Genomic DNA, 18,192 nt, shown 5'->3' with positions numbered 1-18,192 from the left:
GTCTGCCAAGAATTCTAGGAAGCCAGGTAAACAGGCTGCATGGAGCATTTCTTGAAAATTAACTGAAATAGGGTAAATATTTAATCTCTCTCCGGTAATAAATTAGAAGGTCCACTCATGGTTTAAATGTTCTGCTCTGTTTCCTGTGTCTCTCCAAAACTGGGGTTTGTTTCACACTATGTAATTGCCACAGTCTCCCTACAGATACGGGATACACTGGTCTGTACTTGAGTGCAGGCCGTGTCCCCTGGGGCGTGGGGACCTTGAGTCTGCATCATGCGGCGGGGGGGTGGATGGGCATAAATACTATGGGGCATGGAAGGACAATAGTACTTCTTAGAATCTGTGCACACAACTTTTTTTAAAAAATAATTTTTGGAATAATTTCAGATTTACAGATAAATTGCAAAGATATTACAGAGCATTCCTGTGTACCCTTCACCCACATGTGCACAATTCTCAGGAATTAATTTGGCCTCAGTCCCTAGCCTGGGGCCTGGAACATGGGGGTGTCCAGCTGATATTATCACAGCAATGGCCAGGTCTGGGAGCACGTCGTGTGCTCCAAACAGTTCTTACTGCCTCACTTGCATTGATGGCAAACTTTGAGTAGACTGACACAACTCTTTATTTTGGACCGTCCATCTTTATTCTAGAGAGTTTGGAGAATGTAACCTACCCCACATCCAAAAAAAAAAAAAAAAATCACATCAAAGAAAATGCAGGATTTTGCTATTATTTTCACAAAATAATTTTTATATCAGGAAACAGAGCAGAAATTGGCCTGGCAGTGGTCAGAAGCAGAGAGCAGGATGCAGGCCCTCCTACCAGAAGCTCAGGGTATACAGGAAGGAGAAAAAAGAATGGGTCCAGCCATTAATCGGTGTGGGGTGACTGTTGGGAAAGGATAGTATGTATGTATGTATTTATTTTTAAGAGAAAGAGAGTACGTGCATGAGTGCGTGCAAGCGGGGGTGGGGGTGGTGGTGGTGGGAGAGGCAGAAGGAGAGGGAGAGAGAGAATCCCAAGCAGGGTCCACACTCAGTGTGAAGCCCTACGCAGGGCTTGATTTCACCATCATGATCTGAGCTGAGTTGGACATTTAACTGACTGAGCCACCCAGGCACCCTAGGAAAGGACATTTTATTTTATTATTATTTTTAAAGATTTTGTTTATTTATTTGACAGAGAGAGAGAGAGAGCACAAGCAGAGGGAGTGGGAGAGGGAGAGGCAGGCTCCCCACTGAACAGGGAGCCCGATGTGGGGTTCGATCCCAGGACCCTGGGATCATGACCTGAGCAGAAGGCACACGCTTAACTGACTGAGCCACCCAGGCGCCCTGGGAAAGGACATTTTAAATGAGAATCTTTGGTGTCTGAAATTGGGATTCCAATTTCCCACTACATTCTAGGACATGTCTTCAAAGATTTGACTTGATTTTAGTTGCACATTCTTCTTTATGAAATTATTTCAACTGCTAAAATAATCTAGCTTGTTGCTGCTGTCTTGTTCACAGGTGAACTTTGGAGTGTATCTGATGCATGTGTCTCTGGACTTGTCGTCCCCACGGTTCCTGTCTGTAGGGTCCCAGGTGCTCCCTGTGTTGAAAGAAAACGCAGAGCACCCTGATTTACCCGCTTCTGACTAACATCGGGATGTTATCTCCGGAAATGTTTTCTCGGCGTTAATTAAAATTTCTCTTTTACAGCTCCGTCTGCTTTTATTGAGATCAGCACATGGCTCAGTAGAACGCCATCTTTTGAACAAGGAGCGTTCTCTTGGGGGTAGAGGGAGCCCTTGTTGGCTTCCCCTAATTCCCGCTCTCCTGTGTGCACTGCCAAGCTCAGGAGGCCGGTTCTGAGGGCTCCGGGCTTTTCCTGAAGCAAGGGCAGCACCCAGGAGCTGTGCCGCACCCAGCAACCTGCCCCTGTGGGTTTGAAGTAGGGTAACTTCAATCTGATGAGGGTCTGTCTTTCCTCCTTCCTTTCTTTCTTTCTTTCTTTCTTTCTTTCTTTCTTTCTTTCTTTCTTCCTTCTTCCTTCCTTTCTTTTTCTTTCTTTCTTTCTTTCTTTCTTTCTTTCTTTCTTTCTTTCTTTCTTTCTTTCTTTCTTTCTTTCTCTTCCTTCCTTCCTTCCTTTCTTTCTTTCTTTCTTTCTTTCTTTCTTTCTTTCTTTCTTTCTTTCTTTCTTTCTTTTTTAAGATTTTTATTTATTTTTTGGAGAGAGAGAGAGCACAAGCAGGGGAAGGGGCTGGGGGAGAGGGAGAAGCAGGCTCCCCGCTGAGCGTCGAGCTGGACATGGGGCTCCATCTCAGGACCCCGAGATCATGACCTGAGCCGAAGTCAGTCACTTAACTGAGCCACCCAGGTGCCCCAGATGAGGTGGTGTTTTTTTTTCCTATTATAATTCTCTCTCTCTCTGTCTCTTTTCTCTATCACTACTTTTTTTTTTTAATTTCAGTGTAGCTGCCGTACAGTGTTAGTTTCAGGTGTACAACACAGTGATCAACAACTGTGTGTGTTATGCTGGGCTCACCACACCTGTGAGCACATCTGTCACCGCACAACGCTATTACAGTATCATTGACTCTATTCCCTGTGCTGGACCTTTTATTCCGGTGACTTATTTCTTTCCAGAACTGGAAGTAATTAGGTGAGATCTTTAATGAGGCTCCGTGGGAATGCTGAACCTTTATCTTGCCATTTTCCCACGCTGTTATTTTGTCTTTAGGAAGAATCTCTAGGTGCTTTTCTTCTTCTTCTCCTTCTTCCCCTCCTCCTCCTCCTTCTGCTCCTTCTCTTCCTCCTCTTCCTCTCCTCCTTCTCCTTCTTTCAGGATTTTATTTATGTATTTGAGAGAGAGGGAGAGAGAGAGAGTGCACGAGCAGGGGGGAGGGGGAGAGGGAGAAGGAGAAGCAGACTCCCCGCTGAGCAGGGAGCCCGACATGGGGGTCTATCCCAGCACCCTGAGACCATGACCTGAGTGGCAGACGCTTAACTAACAGAGCCACCCAGGCACCCCCCCGCCAAGTATTTTATTCTTTTTGGTGCCATGTAAGTGCAATTGTTTTCCTTACTTCCTTTTCAGATAGTTTATTTTTAGTGTGTAGAAAGCAGTTGATTTTTGTATGTTGACTTCGTATCCTGCAACTTTACTAAATTCACTTATTCTAACAGATTTTTAATGGAATCTTTAAGGTTTCTGTATATAATATCATGTCATCTCTAAACAGGGATAATTTTACTTTTGCCTTTCCAATTTGGGTGTCTTTTATATCTATTTATTGCCTAATTGCTTTGGCTAGGCTTTCTGGGACTGTGTTGAATAGAAGTGGCATGAGTGGGCATTCTTGCTTTCTTCCTGAACTTGGAGGAATACTTTCAGTTTTCCACCATTGACCATAATTTTAATTGTGGGCTTTTCATATACGGCCTTTACTATGTTGAGATATGTTCCTTCTATTCCTAGTTTGTTGAGAGTTTTTATTGTGCAAGTGTGTTGCATTTTGTTTAATGCTTTTTAACACATCTATTTAGATAATCATATGATTTTTAGCCTTTATTCTGTTAATATATTGCATTAACAGATTTTTATATGTTGAACCATGTTTGCACTGGAGGGAGAAGTCCCACTTGGTCATGGTGCATGATTCTTTTAATGTGCTAAAGGATTCATTTTGCTAGTATTTTGTTGAGGTATTTTGCATCTATATTCATTAGGGATAGTGTCCTATAGTTTTCTTGTGGTGTCTTTGTCTATCTTGGGTAAGGGTAATGCTGGCATCTATACAATGAGTTTGGAAGTGCCCCCTCTTGTTCATTTTTGGGAACAGTTTGCAAAGGATTGCCTTTAATTCTTCTTTTAAATGTTTGTTAGGATTTACCATTGAAGCCGTCTGGTCCTGGGCTTTCTCTGTTGGGAGGTTTTTTGATTACTGATTAAATATCTGTATTTATTATAGGTCTGTCCAGACTTTGTATTTCTTCATGATTTACTCTGGTTAAGGTGTATGTTTCTAGGAATTTATCCACTTCTTCTAGGCTATCCATTTTGTTGGAGTATAATTATTCATAGCGGTCTTTTATGACCCCTTTTATTTCTGTGCCATCAGTTGTAATTCTTCTTTCCTTCTGATTTTATTTGAGTCCTCTTTTTTCCCCCCTAGTCTAGTGAAGGGTTTGTCAATTTTGCTTATCCTTTCAAAAAACCCAACTCTTAGTTTTGCTGATTTTTTCTGGTGTTTCTCTATTTTCTTTTTATTTTTTAAGATTTTATTTATTTGAGAGAGAACCAGAGAGAGCATGAGCGGAGGGTGAGGGGCAGAGGGAGAGGGAGAAGCAGACTCCCTGCTGAGCAGGGAGCCCTACCCCAGGGGCTTGATCCCAGGGCCCCAGGACCGTGACCTGAGCTGAAGGAAGATCCTTAACCACAGAGCCACCCAGGTGCCCCCGTTTCTCTATTTTCTATTTCATTTATTTCTGTTCTAGTCTTATTTCCTTTCTTCTGCTAACTTTGGGCTTTTTTGCTCTTTTCTAAAAGCTTTTTGGGGTGTAAAGTTAAGAAAGCCATATTGTTTATTAAACAGACTGCTTTGCATTTGGTACAAGTAGAAACATTATTTAAAAAGAAAGTACCGCTCCTGATCCGTGGCGGCTAGTGTGTACCCCCCCTCCCAACCCGATGGTGACCGTGAGAAAAGGAAAAGCCGCAGTTCTATATTCAGAGAGCTTGGGGGTTCATATCAGAGGATCACCAGACCATGGTGCTTTGATGGAAGTGCAAGGGTCAGGGGCACACCTGGGAGTGTGGGGGCTGGCCCGGGGTGGGGGGCAGGGTGGAAGGAATGCTCTGCAAAGCTGATCAGAACAGTGCCATCTCCTGTGCGTGAAAGAAAGCCATGTCCACACCCACTCACAAATATCTCTGGCCTTCAGGGCCTTTGGCAAGGGAAAGAGATGAAGAGACCATGCTGGGACATTCCCCAAACTTCCCTCTGCAGTGAGAGAAGTGAGGCTGTGCAAGGCCGGCTCCAGTGATTGGCATTTGCTCTCTGGAGTGACCCTGTCCTGACCAGAAGAAGCCATTGGTACCAATGGTGCTCCCTCTTTCTCAGCTCTCCTTTCTCCGGGAGGGAGGTGGTGAGTGGCCGAGGAGAGCACAGGCTGCGGGGATCCAGTGCGGGCAGAGACCCGCCGCTAGACTGCATGCCAGTGGGCGCCGAGTGTTCTCAGCAAGGTGCCTGCTGGGGACCCTGGCAGTGGATGAAACGTTCTCCAGGCAGTCAGAGGTCTGAGCACCCAGTATCCCTGAGAAAGGCCAAAGCTCTTCTCGCTGCAGGGGGAGTTCAGGGCACAACAGGAAGCAGAAAGCAAGCTGGCAGACACTTTCTAGCTTCCTTTTTTCCAATTCACCTGTTTTGTGCTGACAATTAACTTCTATGTATCTGACCTTGCAAACCCCCAAATTAAAATCATAGCAAACCTCATTCTTTATGAGCAAGCTATTGAACAGATCTAAGCCTCATCTGAAAACTGAGATCTGAGTTTCTTCAGGGAATGGAGAATTGAATGAAACATTTGTGTTTAGCACAGGGCCGCAAAATAATTATGCCAAGTAAGCCACGTCTACCACCTAGTGGCAGCATTCGGTAATTGCAGATTGCGTTATTTAAAGAAGGCTGAACACTAGTTCAGATCGGGTGGGCAAGTCCCAAAGGATGACAAACATTAGCTCACTTCTCTCCGCCTGGCTTCCTTAGTGGAAGCTCTGAGACGCTTTTCATTACTGATGTTGGAATCCTTTAAAAGTTAGTTCCTGCATTATGTCTTGGTCAGATTAAATTTTTTTAAAAAAGATTTTATTTGGGGCACCTGGGTGGCTCAGTCGGTTAAGTGGCTGCCTTCAGCTCAGGTCATGATCCCCGAGTCCTGGAATTGAGCCCCGCATCGGGCTCCCTGCTCGGTGGGGAGTCAGCTTCTCCCTCTCCCTCTCCCTCTGCCTGCTGCTCCCCTTGCTTATGCTTTCTTTCTCAGTGTCTGTCAAATAAATAAATAATATCTTTAAGTAAAAGATATTATTTATTTATATATTTTAGAGACAGAGCACGCTGGGGGAGGGGTTGGGAGGAGGAGCAGAGGGAGGGGGAAGGAATCTCAAGCAGACCTTGCACTGAGAATGGAGCCATACGGGGCTCAATCTCACTATGCTGAGATCGTGACCTGAGTCAAAATTAAGAGTCGGGGGCTTAACAACCGAGTCACCCAGTCATCTGGGTCAGATGAATTTTACACTGGCATGGCATCAACCATTCTTTTGGAGTCTCCTATTTTCTTAGGACTAAAAAAAAATCATCTTTAAGAAAGAATGCAAAATAAAAATTAGGCAAAAAAAGGGACATTAACTTACATGTGAAAGGAAAGGGCTTTGGAAGGCATCTGTGCAAGTGCGAGGCTTAAGCTTTGTGACTTTTGCAAGCAATCCACCTTTGCCTGGTTTGTTTGCAGCTCTCCTCTCCCAGTGCAACTGAGCACCACTCAAACTCTCAAGGGCTACTTTGTTCCTGCTTTTTGCAGTTTACAGAAGAAACCACATTTTATTCACTTTCTAAAAGAAACAGCCACGTGAAGACCTGTCCTGGTTTTCTCTCTCCCACCTGTGGCTGGAAACTAATTGTGTCATCATCACTCTGGGATAGCGACTTGCCCCGGACCCTGCCTGCTCTGGTTGGTACCAAGACCTGGGATTTCCTTCCGGCATGGGTGTCCAGGCTCCCTGTTGCCAGAAGTTTATTGCTATAGACTGAATGTTTCTGTCTCCCCCCAAATTCATGTGTTAAAGCTTAACTCCCAATGTGATGGCATTAGGAGGGGAGGCCTTTTGGAGGCATGAGAGCAGAGCCCTCACTTTTTAGTGCCCTTAAAAAGAGACCTCAGAGAGCTTCCTCCCTCCTCCTGCCATGTGAGGACACAGCCAGAAGATGGCCATCTACGAACCAGGAAGGAAGATCTCACCAGACACCAAACTTGCCAGCACCTTGGTCTTTGACTTCTAGCCTCTAGAACTGTAAGAAATAAATTTCTGTTGTTTATCGGTCACCTGCTCTGGGATATTTTGTTATAGCAGTCCTGAATGGACTGAGACATGTGGAGTAATCAGAAAGTATTACTGTCATCTCCTCGTGAGGGACAACGAAATACTACGTCATGTTTATCCACAGTCTGGTAAAATACAGGTTTTTTGTTGTTTGTTGTTGCTTTTTAAAGCTAACTAGGTAACTAGTTAAAATTTTTAAGCAGAAAAGATGAAGTCAGCTTATGCAGAAGGATTGGAAATTGGATACTCAGGACCCTTCTACCCCTACACAATTGCTTTCCAGTGGCTGAAGTCAGTGCACACTTTTGTATTGTGTATTTTACTCTAAACATTTGGTGTACTTCAAAATGGTCTTCGTAACGTTAAATGGATACATAGTTGCATTTAGGTACTATAAGTAATTAAAATACACCCCTATTGAAACATGTTTGAGTTTTTCATTTTGTAAGTAAGACTGCAATATACTCTGCTTTTAAACATGGCTATTTATGTATTTATTTATTCATTTATTTTTGCCTCTGCTAAATTATTCTCTAGGAACCTGAGTGGGATTCCAGGACAATAATTATGAAAATATTGCTGGGTATAGTCATAACATTTTCCAATAGAAATGTACCGGATTTATAACTGTAGTGTTTCAACGGCATGCTGGCCCAGCCATTGCAGGTTCCCTAGTCTTGGGCTCCCAGGTGTATCACCTGGAAAATATGCTCCATTTCTTCCTTGGTGTAGCCCCTTGTGCTTATGGCAACTTGTTAGTGGGCAGCAGGTGTAGTCTGAAGAAAATGAGCCAGAATGGCTTCAGGATTTAGAGAAAGTAGTGGTGTGTCCCGCAATGGGGAGTGGGGAGAGTAAGGGAAACTCTGCAGAGTGAACAAGTGACCCCACCCCTTCCCCCACTCACCCCAGAAAGTGAGGTGAGGAGGCAGAAAGATGAAGGTCCATTTTCAACATATGTAGGGGCTTGGGCGAAGTTCGAGTGGGGGTCCATATGCCATATGTCTAAATATTTAAAATTCATAAGTCAAACAAAATGTTAAGTAAGATATGTTCTACCAACTTTGACAAATATATCTTTATAACAGCTTAGAATGACAGATGTGAATTTAGTCTTCTGGCTCCTTGGCACTCTGCACAGGAATAGGATGACATGAGGAGAACTGGTCCAGCCCCTGGTCGCCAGCCACAGCCTATACCTTTTTTCTTCTCAGCCCTGAGTCATGAACCCTAGATGTCCATACAGCTAAACTCTGCCTGTGCTCCACTGCAAATGGCCACTCCTTAACTTCTTCTCAGGCTTCGGGGTGTCTCTAGGGAAAAAGCACCCACAGGCCTTGGAAATATGTTCAGTGCCATTTGGGCAGGGAATTCTAGAGAGAGAAGAGCCAGGTGGGCATGAGCTCTTGGTGCTGTGGACTTCTTGCCCTTTAGGGAGGGGTGGGCTGAGCGAGACTCTCTAAAGCACCGAGGCTAGGGCAGGGGCCCCTCTTGCTCTGGGCTAAGGGAAGTACTCGTAAGGACTTTTCTGGATACAGTGAACTACCCCAGAGAGGATCCAAAGATACTCAAGGGAAAAGCCATTTGCCTATCAGCTTGGTCTACAGTGAAGCCCACCAGGCAAAGGATCTCTTCTATAACTTAGAGCTTCCAGTCAGTTTTTAATATGAATGAGCAGCTAGAGATCACAAGAATTTGAGAATGACCTCTGTTATAAAAGAAAAAGAATGAAAGTAAGAGGGGGGAAAAAACACCCCAAAGAACATACAAGCAGTGCAATGAAATTAAAACTGTAAAGAAAAGATAATGAATAGTATCAGGGGAATCCTGGAGACAAAAAGAAAATTAGAGAACAAGAAAGATTTCCCCAAAATTGAAAACATGAATGCTGTAACTAAAAATTCAGTAACAGAAGGAACATATAGTTGAGGAAATCACTCAAAACGTGGAACAAAATAATCAAAGAGATCAACAGGGTGGAAAACGTTGAGAAAATTAGATCCTGCGGTTTTTGCTCTAGAACTCTTAGAATGCTGTGCTCACATGGCCAGTGGGAAGAAGCCAGGTCTACTTCACTGGATGAGAAGCCATGTGGAGGAGAGAAGAACCAGCTCGTGTGACGTTCCCTAGATCAATCAGCTGACAGCCAACACATATTACCAGATTCAGACAGAGGCTATTTTAGTCCAACCAGCCCCAGTCAAGCTTCCAGATGAGTCCAACTGCATGAGTGACCCCAGCTGAGCCCAGCCCAAATTGCAATTGAGAACAAATAAAATAGTTATTTTTTAAAAAAGATGTTATTTATTTGACAGAGAGAGAGACACAGTGAGAGAGGGAACATAAGCAGAGGGAGACGGAGAGGGAGAAGGCTTCCCACTGAGCAGGGAGCCCGACACGGGGCTTGATCCCAGGACCCTGGGATCATGACCTGAGCTGAAGGCAGACACTTAACGACTGAGCCACCCAGGCGCCCCAAAATAGTTATTGTTTTAAGCTACTACTTTTTGGGGTGATTTGTTATGAAACAAAGACTGAATAAAAGAGAAATTGGTACCAGGGAGTGAAGTGCTACCATAATGAAACCCCAAAATGTGTGGTGTTGGTTTGGGAACTGGGCAGGGGCAGAGGCTGGAAAGGTGGTGAGGAAACTGCTATTTGAATCACTGCACAGATGAGGCATGGGCTCCTCAGATACCACTTCTCTGATCCAGAGACCTGTGACCTAAACAGACAAGTTTTCTGCCCCTTAAACACCTAATCTACAATGGCGAGACTGGACAGAACAGACACTCATTCAAAAAGAAAGGGACTGTGAGACACACAGCGGTCACTGACCCATGGCAGTTCTGAGCTCCAGACAGGTGTGTGCTGCCAGCTCCTCCTGCTCCGGGGAGTGGGGCCCCATTCTGCTCCCTGTGATGATTCCCAAGTTCACTGTTCTCCACGGCTCTTAGCTCCACCTTCTGATAGATCCTTACTTTCCCAAACAAAACGAAACAAAACAAAACAAAAACCCAACAAACACAAAACAATAGCTCCATGTTTGCTGCTGAACAGCTCTCTTAGAACTCCACTGCAGGTTGGAGTTCCAGAGGTTTCTTTTTATTTTGAATAATTTTAATTCCCTTTTAGTCCAAATTTGCTGTGATTCCATTAATGCAACTATCTTAAACACTTTGTGGATTTTCTATGAATCTTATTAGGGTTTACTCTGTGTTCCCAACACTATATCCATAATTCTTTCTCATTTGGGTCTCTCAGGCTGCCGTGGAATAACACCCATTAGGATTCTTAGAAGTCCCTTTGCTTAAATGAGAGTTACCAGGCACCACCTTAAATCTCTGTGAGATCTTAACGAAGGGTCTTATAACCACACTTAAAAATTGATCTTTACCAAAGTCAGTTACTAGCTGGGCAGACTGGGGTTGAGAGATTATTTTATTCTACAACCCAGCAAGTCTTAGGCCCTCTGTATTTCCTCTAAATTCTGCTAGCAAACAGAATATCTTACTATATGCAGTTAGAAGCACCTATCAGATATTTTTGACATACTGTCTAGAGCTCTCCTTAGCTAAGACTCCTAGTTCATTAGATACATTTTTGATCTCCCAAATTACTGTAGGCAGTTGGGTAGTCATTTTGCCAATTGTTTCACCACTACATAACACCACTAACCATATCGCCAGTCTTCAGTAGTAGTTCTCTTACCGCTTTTCTAAAGCGAGACCTGGCTTCTTCACATGGTATTCTCAGGTCAACATTCTTTTCTTTTTTTTTTCCACTGAATATTTACCCAGCACCTTTTTTGTTTGTTTTTTGTTTTTAATAATAATTTTTTATTATGTTATGTTAGTCACCATACGGTACATCCTTAGTTTTTGATGTCTTGTTCCATGATTCATTATTTGTGTATGACACCCTCAGGTCAACATTCTAGGAGGGTGAGAGCAGAAGCTGTAAAGCTTCTTGATGCTTGGTTTTAGAAATCACACAAAGCCACTTCCAACAGATCCTCTTTGTCAAAGCAAGTCACAAAGCCATCCCCATTCAAGCAGTGGGGAAATAGTCCCACCTTTTTATGGAAGAAGTGGAAAAGTCAGATTGCGAAATGGTGGGAATAAAAGGAATGGGAAGAATTACTGTGGCCATTCTTGCCAGCAAAACAACCACATCGAGCCAAGTCTGAGGATAGAGAACAAAGATACTTTCAGACATAAGAGTGACCAAAAGTTTATCTTTTCAGGAAACTACTAAGGTATATATTGACAAAAATGAGAATATAAATCAAGTAAAAATAAGACAAGTGATGGAACCAGGGGGTCCCACACAAGAGAGAAGCCAAGGAACTCTCCAGGAAGATAGGGCTGAGAGAGCCACATTCCAAATGAGACCAGGAGCATGGAGGACACCGGAGGAATATCTCTGAAAAGGATATCTTAGGAGAAAATACAGCACTGGGAAATAATTTGACAGTATTGAAAGAGGTGTTTTCAGAGCTGTTGCAGGATATGAGAAGACCCAGGGGTGCCTGGGTGGCACAGTCGTTAAGCGTCTGCCTTCGGCTCAGGGCGTGATCCCAGCGTTCTGGGATCGAGCATCACATCAGGCTCTTCGGCTAGGAGCCTGCTTCTTCCTCTCCCACTCCCCCTGCTTGTGTTCCCTCTCTCGCTGGCTGTCTCTGTCAAATAAATAAATAAAATCTTTAAAAAAAAAAAAAAAAGGATATGAGAAGACCTAACCAGCTGTTCAAGAAAAAAAATAGGGAAGTGAAAAAAATTGAAACAAATATTAACTTCAGAAAAACAAAAAGTTGTACAACAAAAGTTATGTAATCATGTGCACTACTTGGCACAAAAGTGAACAATATTAACATAATCATCATTTAAAAAAATCACTGAATAGGAATTCAATTAGAATTGTGATAAAACTATATTGGGAAGATGGAGAAAGGGAAGTGGTCTGTAATAAAGCTAAAAAAAAATCTTCATTTAGCATGATAGAAAGCCAGTGTATTATCTAAAATTCATAATTGAAAGTAGATCAGTGTGGTTACATTATTTAGAAATGGGTGCCTCTGAAAAAAGAAGAGAAATGTGTGCCTCTGAGAAGTGGGATGGGATGGGAACGGTGGGATGGGAATGGGGATTGTAAAATAGGGAGCCGATTTTTTTGTTATAACTTTTTCTTTCCCTGGACCAGAGAACTCATTCAACGAGCAAGTAAGCAGCAGAAGTAAGGAAAGCTCGAGTTCTTCTGAATGAGCAGAAGTGTCATGGATCATTGTTGTTTTAAGACCAGGCTTAAGTGTTGCATGTGTGGCAGGGAGAGTCTATGGAGAGGGAAGGCTAAAGGTGCTGCTGAAGGGGGCGCCTGGCTGACTTATTCCACGGAGCAGGCGACGCTTGATCTTGGGGTTGTAAGTTCCAGCCCCATGGTGGGTGTAGAGATTACTTAAAAATAAAATGTTAAAAACAAACCAGTCAGTGAAGGGGGTAAGTATGGGACAAGGGTTTCTTTCTCCTTGAAACCAGAGGGAAGGGAGAGAGAGAGGTCATAGAGCCTCCTTGCAAATAGACACCGATGCTAAGAGCAATTGCGTATTAGCCCAGGTACCTATATAAGGTGTGAGGAACACTGACTTGGTCACCGCCTGGGAAAGGAGAGAACTGTCGAATCCTTATTGGAAACGGAGGGGGTCGCTCGCGAGCAGCGAGGAGAGCGGAGGGAGGCGGAGAGGAGGAGCCCCGGTGCTCCGGCGTGGCCGAGGCTGGCGCGCTGCCGCCGAGGCAGGCGCGCTGCAGCCCTTCCTTCCACGTCCCTCGGTCGCGAGCGCGTCTCTAAGTCGCCGCGGCCCCTCCGCAATTCGGTGACCTCTCCGAAGCGGTCCGCGGCCCCACAAGGTCCAGTGTGGGCTTTTGGGACCGAATTGGTCAAGAGGCTGCAGTGATAACAGAGGGTCAACTAGCACCCACCAGGTGGCCCCGGTGTCACGCCCAGCGCTGGGGTCCTGGGGCAGAGCCTCGCAGTCCCCCAGTCGTCTCTCCTAGCGCCTCCTGAGATTGTCTATGAGGAGCTGCCTGGGTTCCCCGGCTCACCCTCCTTCTTCTAAGCTCCCTTCTCCCCAAGGGAAACCTCCCGGTCACCCTTGCCTGGGCTTTCGGTGGCTGCCGCCACCCTGCTTGCTGTCAGGGGCCGGCTCCCTCGCCTGCAGATGCCCAGCTGGGGTTTTTCAGATCCAGGCAGCAGGAGCCCGGCGCCGCCGCCTTCATCTGGAAGGGGTTAAGCCCTCTCACAGATGGGGAAGACAGGATGGCCATTCCCTCCAGTTCCCGGAGCTCGTAGGGGTACAGCTCCGCGGGTGCTCCCTACGCCGAGGGGCGCACGTACTGCCGGAGTCGGCCCGCCGGGGATTCCCGCCCCGCCGCCGCTGGTAGCAGGCTCGGCGCGGGGCTGCGGATGCCGCGCCAGCCATTCTCTCTTTCCCTTTCCCCGCGGCAGGTCCCGCCGGCCGGGGCAGCGGCGCCGGGCGCTAGGGGACGGAGGAGGGGAGGAGCCGGAGAAGGAGGGGACAGAGGGGCCCGTGGGCCCCGCCCCCGCCCCGCCCCCCGCGGCCGGAGCCCGGGCTGCAGCCGGGCGCGCCGGAGCCTGCGAGCCCGCGAGCCAGCGAGCGGCGGCCGCGGCCTCCCCTGCTCGCGGCGTGACCCCGGCGTCCCAGCCCGCGGCCCCGCCGGTCCCGGCGCCCGCGCTCCCAGGGGCAGGGATGCATCATGGCCACGCTGGCTTGCCGGGTGCAGTTCTTGGACGACACGGACCCTTTCAACAGCACCAACTTCCCCGAGCCCAGCCGGCCGCCGCTGTTCACGTTTCGCGAGGACCTCGCTCTCGGCACCCAGCTGGCCGGGGTCCACCGGCTGCTGCGGGCGCCGCACAAGGTACGGCCGACCGGTGCCAGCTGGGTTTCCTGGACGCAGCCCGTGCTGCGGGGCGCGCGGAGGTGGGGACACAGCGCGCAGGCTGGGGTAGGCGCGGCCCCCCGGGACAGGCGCCCAAGGGCAGACCTCCCCCTCCCGGTTAGGCAGAGGGGCCCCGGGCATCCGCCGGCTGGCGCGGGATCTCCCGGGCGCGAGAGGAGAAGAGCCCCGCGCTCCGGCCCAGAGCGGGCGGGGCCGAGCAGGTGCCGCGCCGGCCGGAGGCGGGATGGAGAAGATTTCCCCGGCGCGGTGCCGTTAGCTCGGCTGGGTGGGCGGGGTGGAGCTCCGACGCCGGCGGTCTGCCCTGCTACCTGGGCGGACGCTGAGCGGGGCGCGGAAAGAACCCGGGCCCGGGGGACTCAGGTCTAAATCTCCCAGGCCTCTGGGGCCGCTGAGGGCGGCCGCGCGACCCTCGCGACAAAGCACGCTTCCCTGGGGACACCTCCTCCCCCGCGGGGCATCGCCGGGGACGCCGACTGCGCACTGAGATAGCGCTCCGAGTAGTCCCTTTTTCTCGGGAGAAGCAGGTGGCCTTGGGAACCTTGGAGGAGCAGTCACTGTGGGAGGAGGGGCGGGGGCGCGGAGGGGCGGCGCGCGCACAAAGCCTGAGCCTTGCAGCCCGAAATGAGTGTCCCCTGGGAAGAATGGCTTCTCAGTCCTCCCGATAGAGGCTTTTTTCTTCTTTTCTTCTTCTTCTTTTTTAACCCTTTGCAGGAGGACAGGCATCTTGCAAAGTGTGTGTTGCAAAGAGCTGGGCATTGCAAGCTAACCATTTAGTGACTCAGGAGAGCCCTTCCTCCTACTTAAACAGATTGCACCTTGAAGAATTAATTACTTCCCAGCACATTTTTTTTGCTTAGGATTCATATCAAAGCTTGGAGATGATTTATTCTTTGAAGATCAACATTGATAAATATTTGGAAGAGATAACCCTTGATACCAAAAAGAAAAAATTGATTTTCGAAAATTCTTTAGATTTCTGTATGACGTTCACCTGCCTTGGAAGAGAGGGAGGTTGTATGTGGAAACTAGTGAACTTTGGCAGTGCTGTTTTTCTCCCTCTACTAGGAGAGTATCAGTGCTTTCCCTCCTTACTTAATTAGTAACCTGTTTTCAGGAGTAAGGAAGGGGTCAGCGCTAGCTCATTCTCTCCATGTTGGTGCAGAATGGATCTCAGTCACTGTTTGGGGGAATCTCTCTGGTCATAAAAGCAGGTTGGATTGGGAGATGGAGGGACAGAATGAGGTGCTGTGAATTCAGTTGATCAGAATCACTTTTGTAAATTATTTGGGTCTTCTTAATCAGTAGATTGAGTCACAGGTTTTCGAAGGGCTTCTTCAGCATCCTGATATTCCATTCATTATCATCTCTGATTACAATGATCTTTTGTCGAAACCACAGAAGGCTCATAATTGTGGCACTATGACCTTGAAGTGGTTTTCTTGGATTTCAAGCCCTATATACATAGGTTGACTTTTCTAGCTGGAAGTGGAAGTACGGTTTTATGTTTCCCTGGACTAGCCCCCTAGTCTTGATCCTGTGTCCCTGGTCTGGTCTGGTAGGAGGAAATCCTGGGGCTCCAGCTTGGGCTTCCTGCACCACCGCCCCCTCCCGGCGCAGAAGCCACAGCAATGAAATTGCACTGGCTCACAGAACTTTCTGAGGTGTCCCCTGTAGAATAAGCAGAACCAGAAGGTATCCCATAGAACCCCTTGACTCCCTGTCTCGGCAGCCTGCCAGCCTTAGTCTCAGCATCTTTTGCCCAAAGACCTCTGCAATACGTTCAGCTGTTTGGCATTGTTTTTTACATCTAGAACGGAGTGATTGGCTGATTCTATTAGCCAGGGTTCTGTAAGGCAGAACTCAGGGCATTTATGTGCCTAGGTGCACATTCATGTTCTAAAATGCTTGTTAGTTTCCAGCAGGGAATCTTCAAATTGCATGGCCCCCCTGCGATGGAAAGAGTGAACGAGTTTTGCTCACTTGGCATATCGGTATACACCTATATCTCACCACCAGGGACGTGAGTGCACGGTCCCATTAAATGCCACGGACCTCTGTGAAGGGGATACTTTTATAATTCCTATTTTGCAGATGAGGAAACTGAGGCAGAGAGCAATGAAGTAACCTAGTTTCTCCGCTAGGGGCAGAGAGCTGAGATTCAAGCCAGGCCTGTGTGTCTTGAGCCCCCAGGGCTGCTCTGCTCCCTGGACCAGCTGTGTGGCTGTGGGCAGAAAGCAGCACCTCATGGGGGTTCCGTCCCAGTAACTTGGGGAGCTTACCAAATCGCCTTTGTGTGCCAGGTACTTTTTGGCCTGGGGCAGGTGAATGTTACAAGCGTGAGTAAGAGCCTTGAGGCAGAATTCCTGGTCTGGTAGAGTTCACCTGAGAGGTGGGAACAGATAGTTACCAACCCTGCCATGAATTAGCTGATGGTGAGGGAGTGGACAAGCTGTCACTCCAGGCCCCTGCGATGAGTAAGGCTTCGCACACCACGTGGAATGCTTCTCCTAGGGTGAGCCCGGCCTTGGCAAGATAGGGAGTTCCTTGGGGGAGGGCAATCTGTGTGATGGACAGGACAGAGAAGCCTGACTGGGGAACATGCAGACACCCTCGGTGTACCCAGTGGTCCGGCACGTGCAACTCTCCTGGGGAGTAAACTTGTTGCTTGAAGTAGATCACACGTACAGAAGAGTTAGGGCAAAGGTGAGCAGCTGGAGGCACGGTCACCAAGTGAACACACCTGTGCAACCAGCCTCTAGAAGGACCTCTCATTTGTACAGCCCCCTTCCTAGGATTCTCCTGTGCTGGGAACCTGTGAATTGGATAATCTCTCAGGCCCTTCCCAGCCCAAACCAGAGTCTGTGCATCTTTTCTTTTTTCTTTTCTTTTTAAGATTTTATTTATTTATTTATTTGAGAGAGTGAATGAGAGAGAGAGAGAACACAGGGTGTGTGGGGGGGTAGGAGCAGAGGGAGAGGGAGAAGCAGACTCCCCACTGAGCAGAGAGCTCTTCTCAAGGCTGGATCCCAGGACCCTGAGATCATGACCTGAGCCAAAGGCAGATGCTTAACCGACTGAGCCACCCAGGTGCCCCCTGTGCATCTTTTCTTAACTTAATGGTATATTAATTTAGATCACATCTGCTGACTCCTTTAGAAGTTAGTTGTTCATTTAACTAGTATCATCTTGGACAAAAAAGATATAGTATGCATATTATGCTTTCTTTGTTTTTTCCCTAAGCGGCTAGTAGTTCCAGGGAAGACAGTTACATTAATGATGAGTTTGATAACAAAAAGGTCAAAGCAGATGTTGTATTCTCACTGGGGAGATGTTCATTTTGGTGGTTCTATGTTCTGTCTGGCCTAGGTAAGGCCTTCTGTTGTCTAATGTTGTATGAATAGGTTTTGTTTCTGGTTTAGTGTTTTAAAGAATTATAATTATAGGACTTCTAATTTAGAAAAATCTATACAGTAGAATTAGTAAGTCAGAGGCCTTTCAAAATTTAAATGTGTTGGACTGATTGATACAAAAGGCTAAGGATTCTTGTTTCCTTTTGATAGACAAAAGTGGAATTGGAGAATATTTTTACAAAAAATGTGATAACTAGCTTACCCGTTAAAATGGCAATTAAGACAGTAATTTAGCTCAGGAGATGTTTCGGTCCCTTTTGTGGACCAGACCGAGTGGAGTGATGCTAGTGGCTGTGTTCTAGGCACTTGCCTGAGGCAAGGAGCATCCTAGACATGCGTCATCTCACCAAGAGCACGGATCAGGTACCGGTACTGTTGCATTTCAGAGCAGAGGAGACCCACAGCAGATGGGATTCCCCTGGTCACATGAGGGGGAAATTCCAGGGTTGGCATTTGACACCAGGTCTGAGCTCTTAATGACTCCACGGTAATGTCTTGGATGTCTTCCTTTCAGGCAGCCTGTCCATTTGCCAGAGTTCTTTTCCAACATGCTTCCTGATTCCTGTGCATGCTACAGTCCAAGCAGCATGGATTAGAGGTCGCTTAGGTCAGGCTCTCAGTAGGTGGGGCTCTGACTGTCTCCCCTGTTGCAGATAAATTCCTTGAGGGAGAAGACCTGGCTGTCGAGTTCTCCCCTGTTTTTCTTGAAGCTGACT

At 47.1% G+C, this 18,192-nt stretch overlaps 2 protein-coding genes across 2 annotated transcripts in view; both read left to right on the top strand.

Moving 5' to 3' along the window:
- The window catches only part of MOCOS (molybdenum cofactor sulfurase), a 50,514-nt gene extending 48,806 nt beyond the window's left edge, over positions 1 to 1,708 (top strand). Inside the window, exon 15 of the mRNA XM_026496203.4 lies at positions 1,518 to 1,708. Within this exon, the coding sequence (XP_026351988.2) occupies positions 1,518 to 1,649 (132 nt within the window). The 3' untranslated portion in view covers positions 1,650 to 1,708. The remainder of the gene's footprint in view (positions 1 to 1,517) is intronic.
- A 12,035-nt stretch (positions 1,709 to 13,743) lies between these two features.
- Positions 13,744 to 18,192, top strand: part of FHOD3 (formin homology 2 domain containing 3) — a 450,577-nt gene continuing 446,128 nt past the window's right edge. The window contains 1 exon segment of the mRNA XM_044382961.3: positions 13,744 to 14,024. Within this exon segment, the coding sequence (XP_044238896.1) occupies positions 13,860 to 14,024 (165 nt within the window). The 5' untranslated portion in view covers positions 13,744 to 13,859.

This window comes from Ursus arctos, unplaced genomic scaffold (assembly GCF_023065955.2).
Source record: "Ursus arctos isolate Adak ecotype North America unplaced genomic scaffold, UrsArc2.0 scaffold_17, whole genome shotgun sequence".
Taxonomy (NCBI): domain Eukaryota; kingdom Metazoa; phylum Chordata; class Mammalia; order Carnivora; family Ursidae; genus Ursus; species Ursus arctos.
This window is presented reverse-complemented; position numbering and strand designations above follow the sequence as displayed.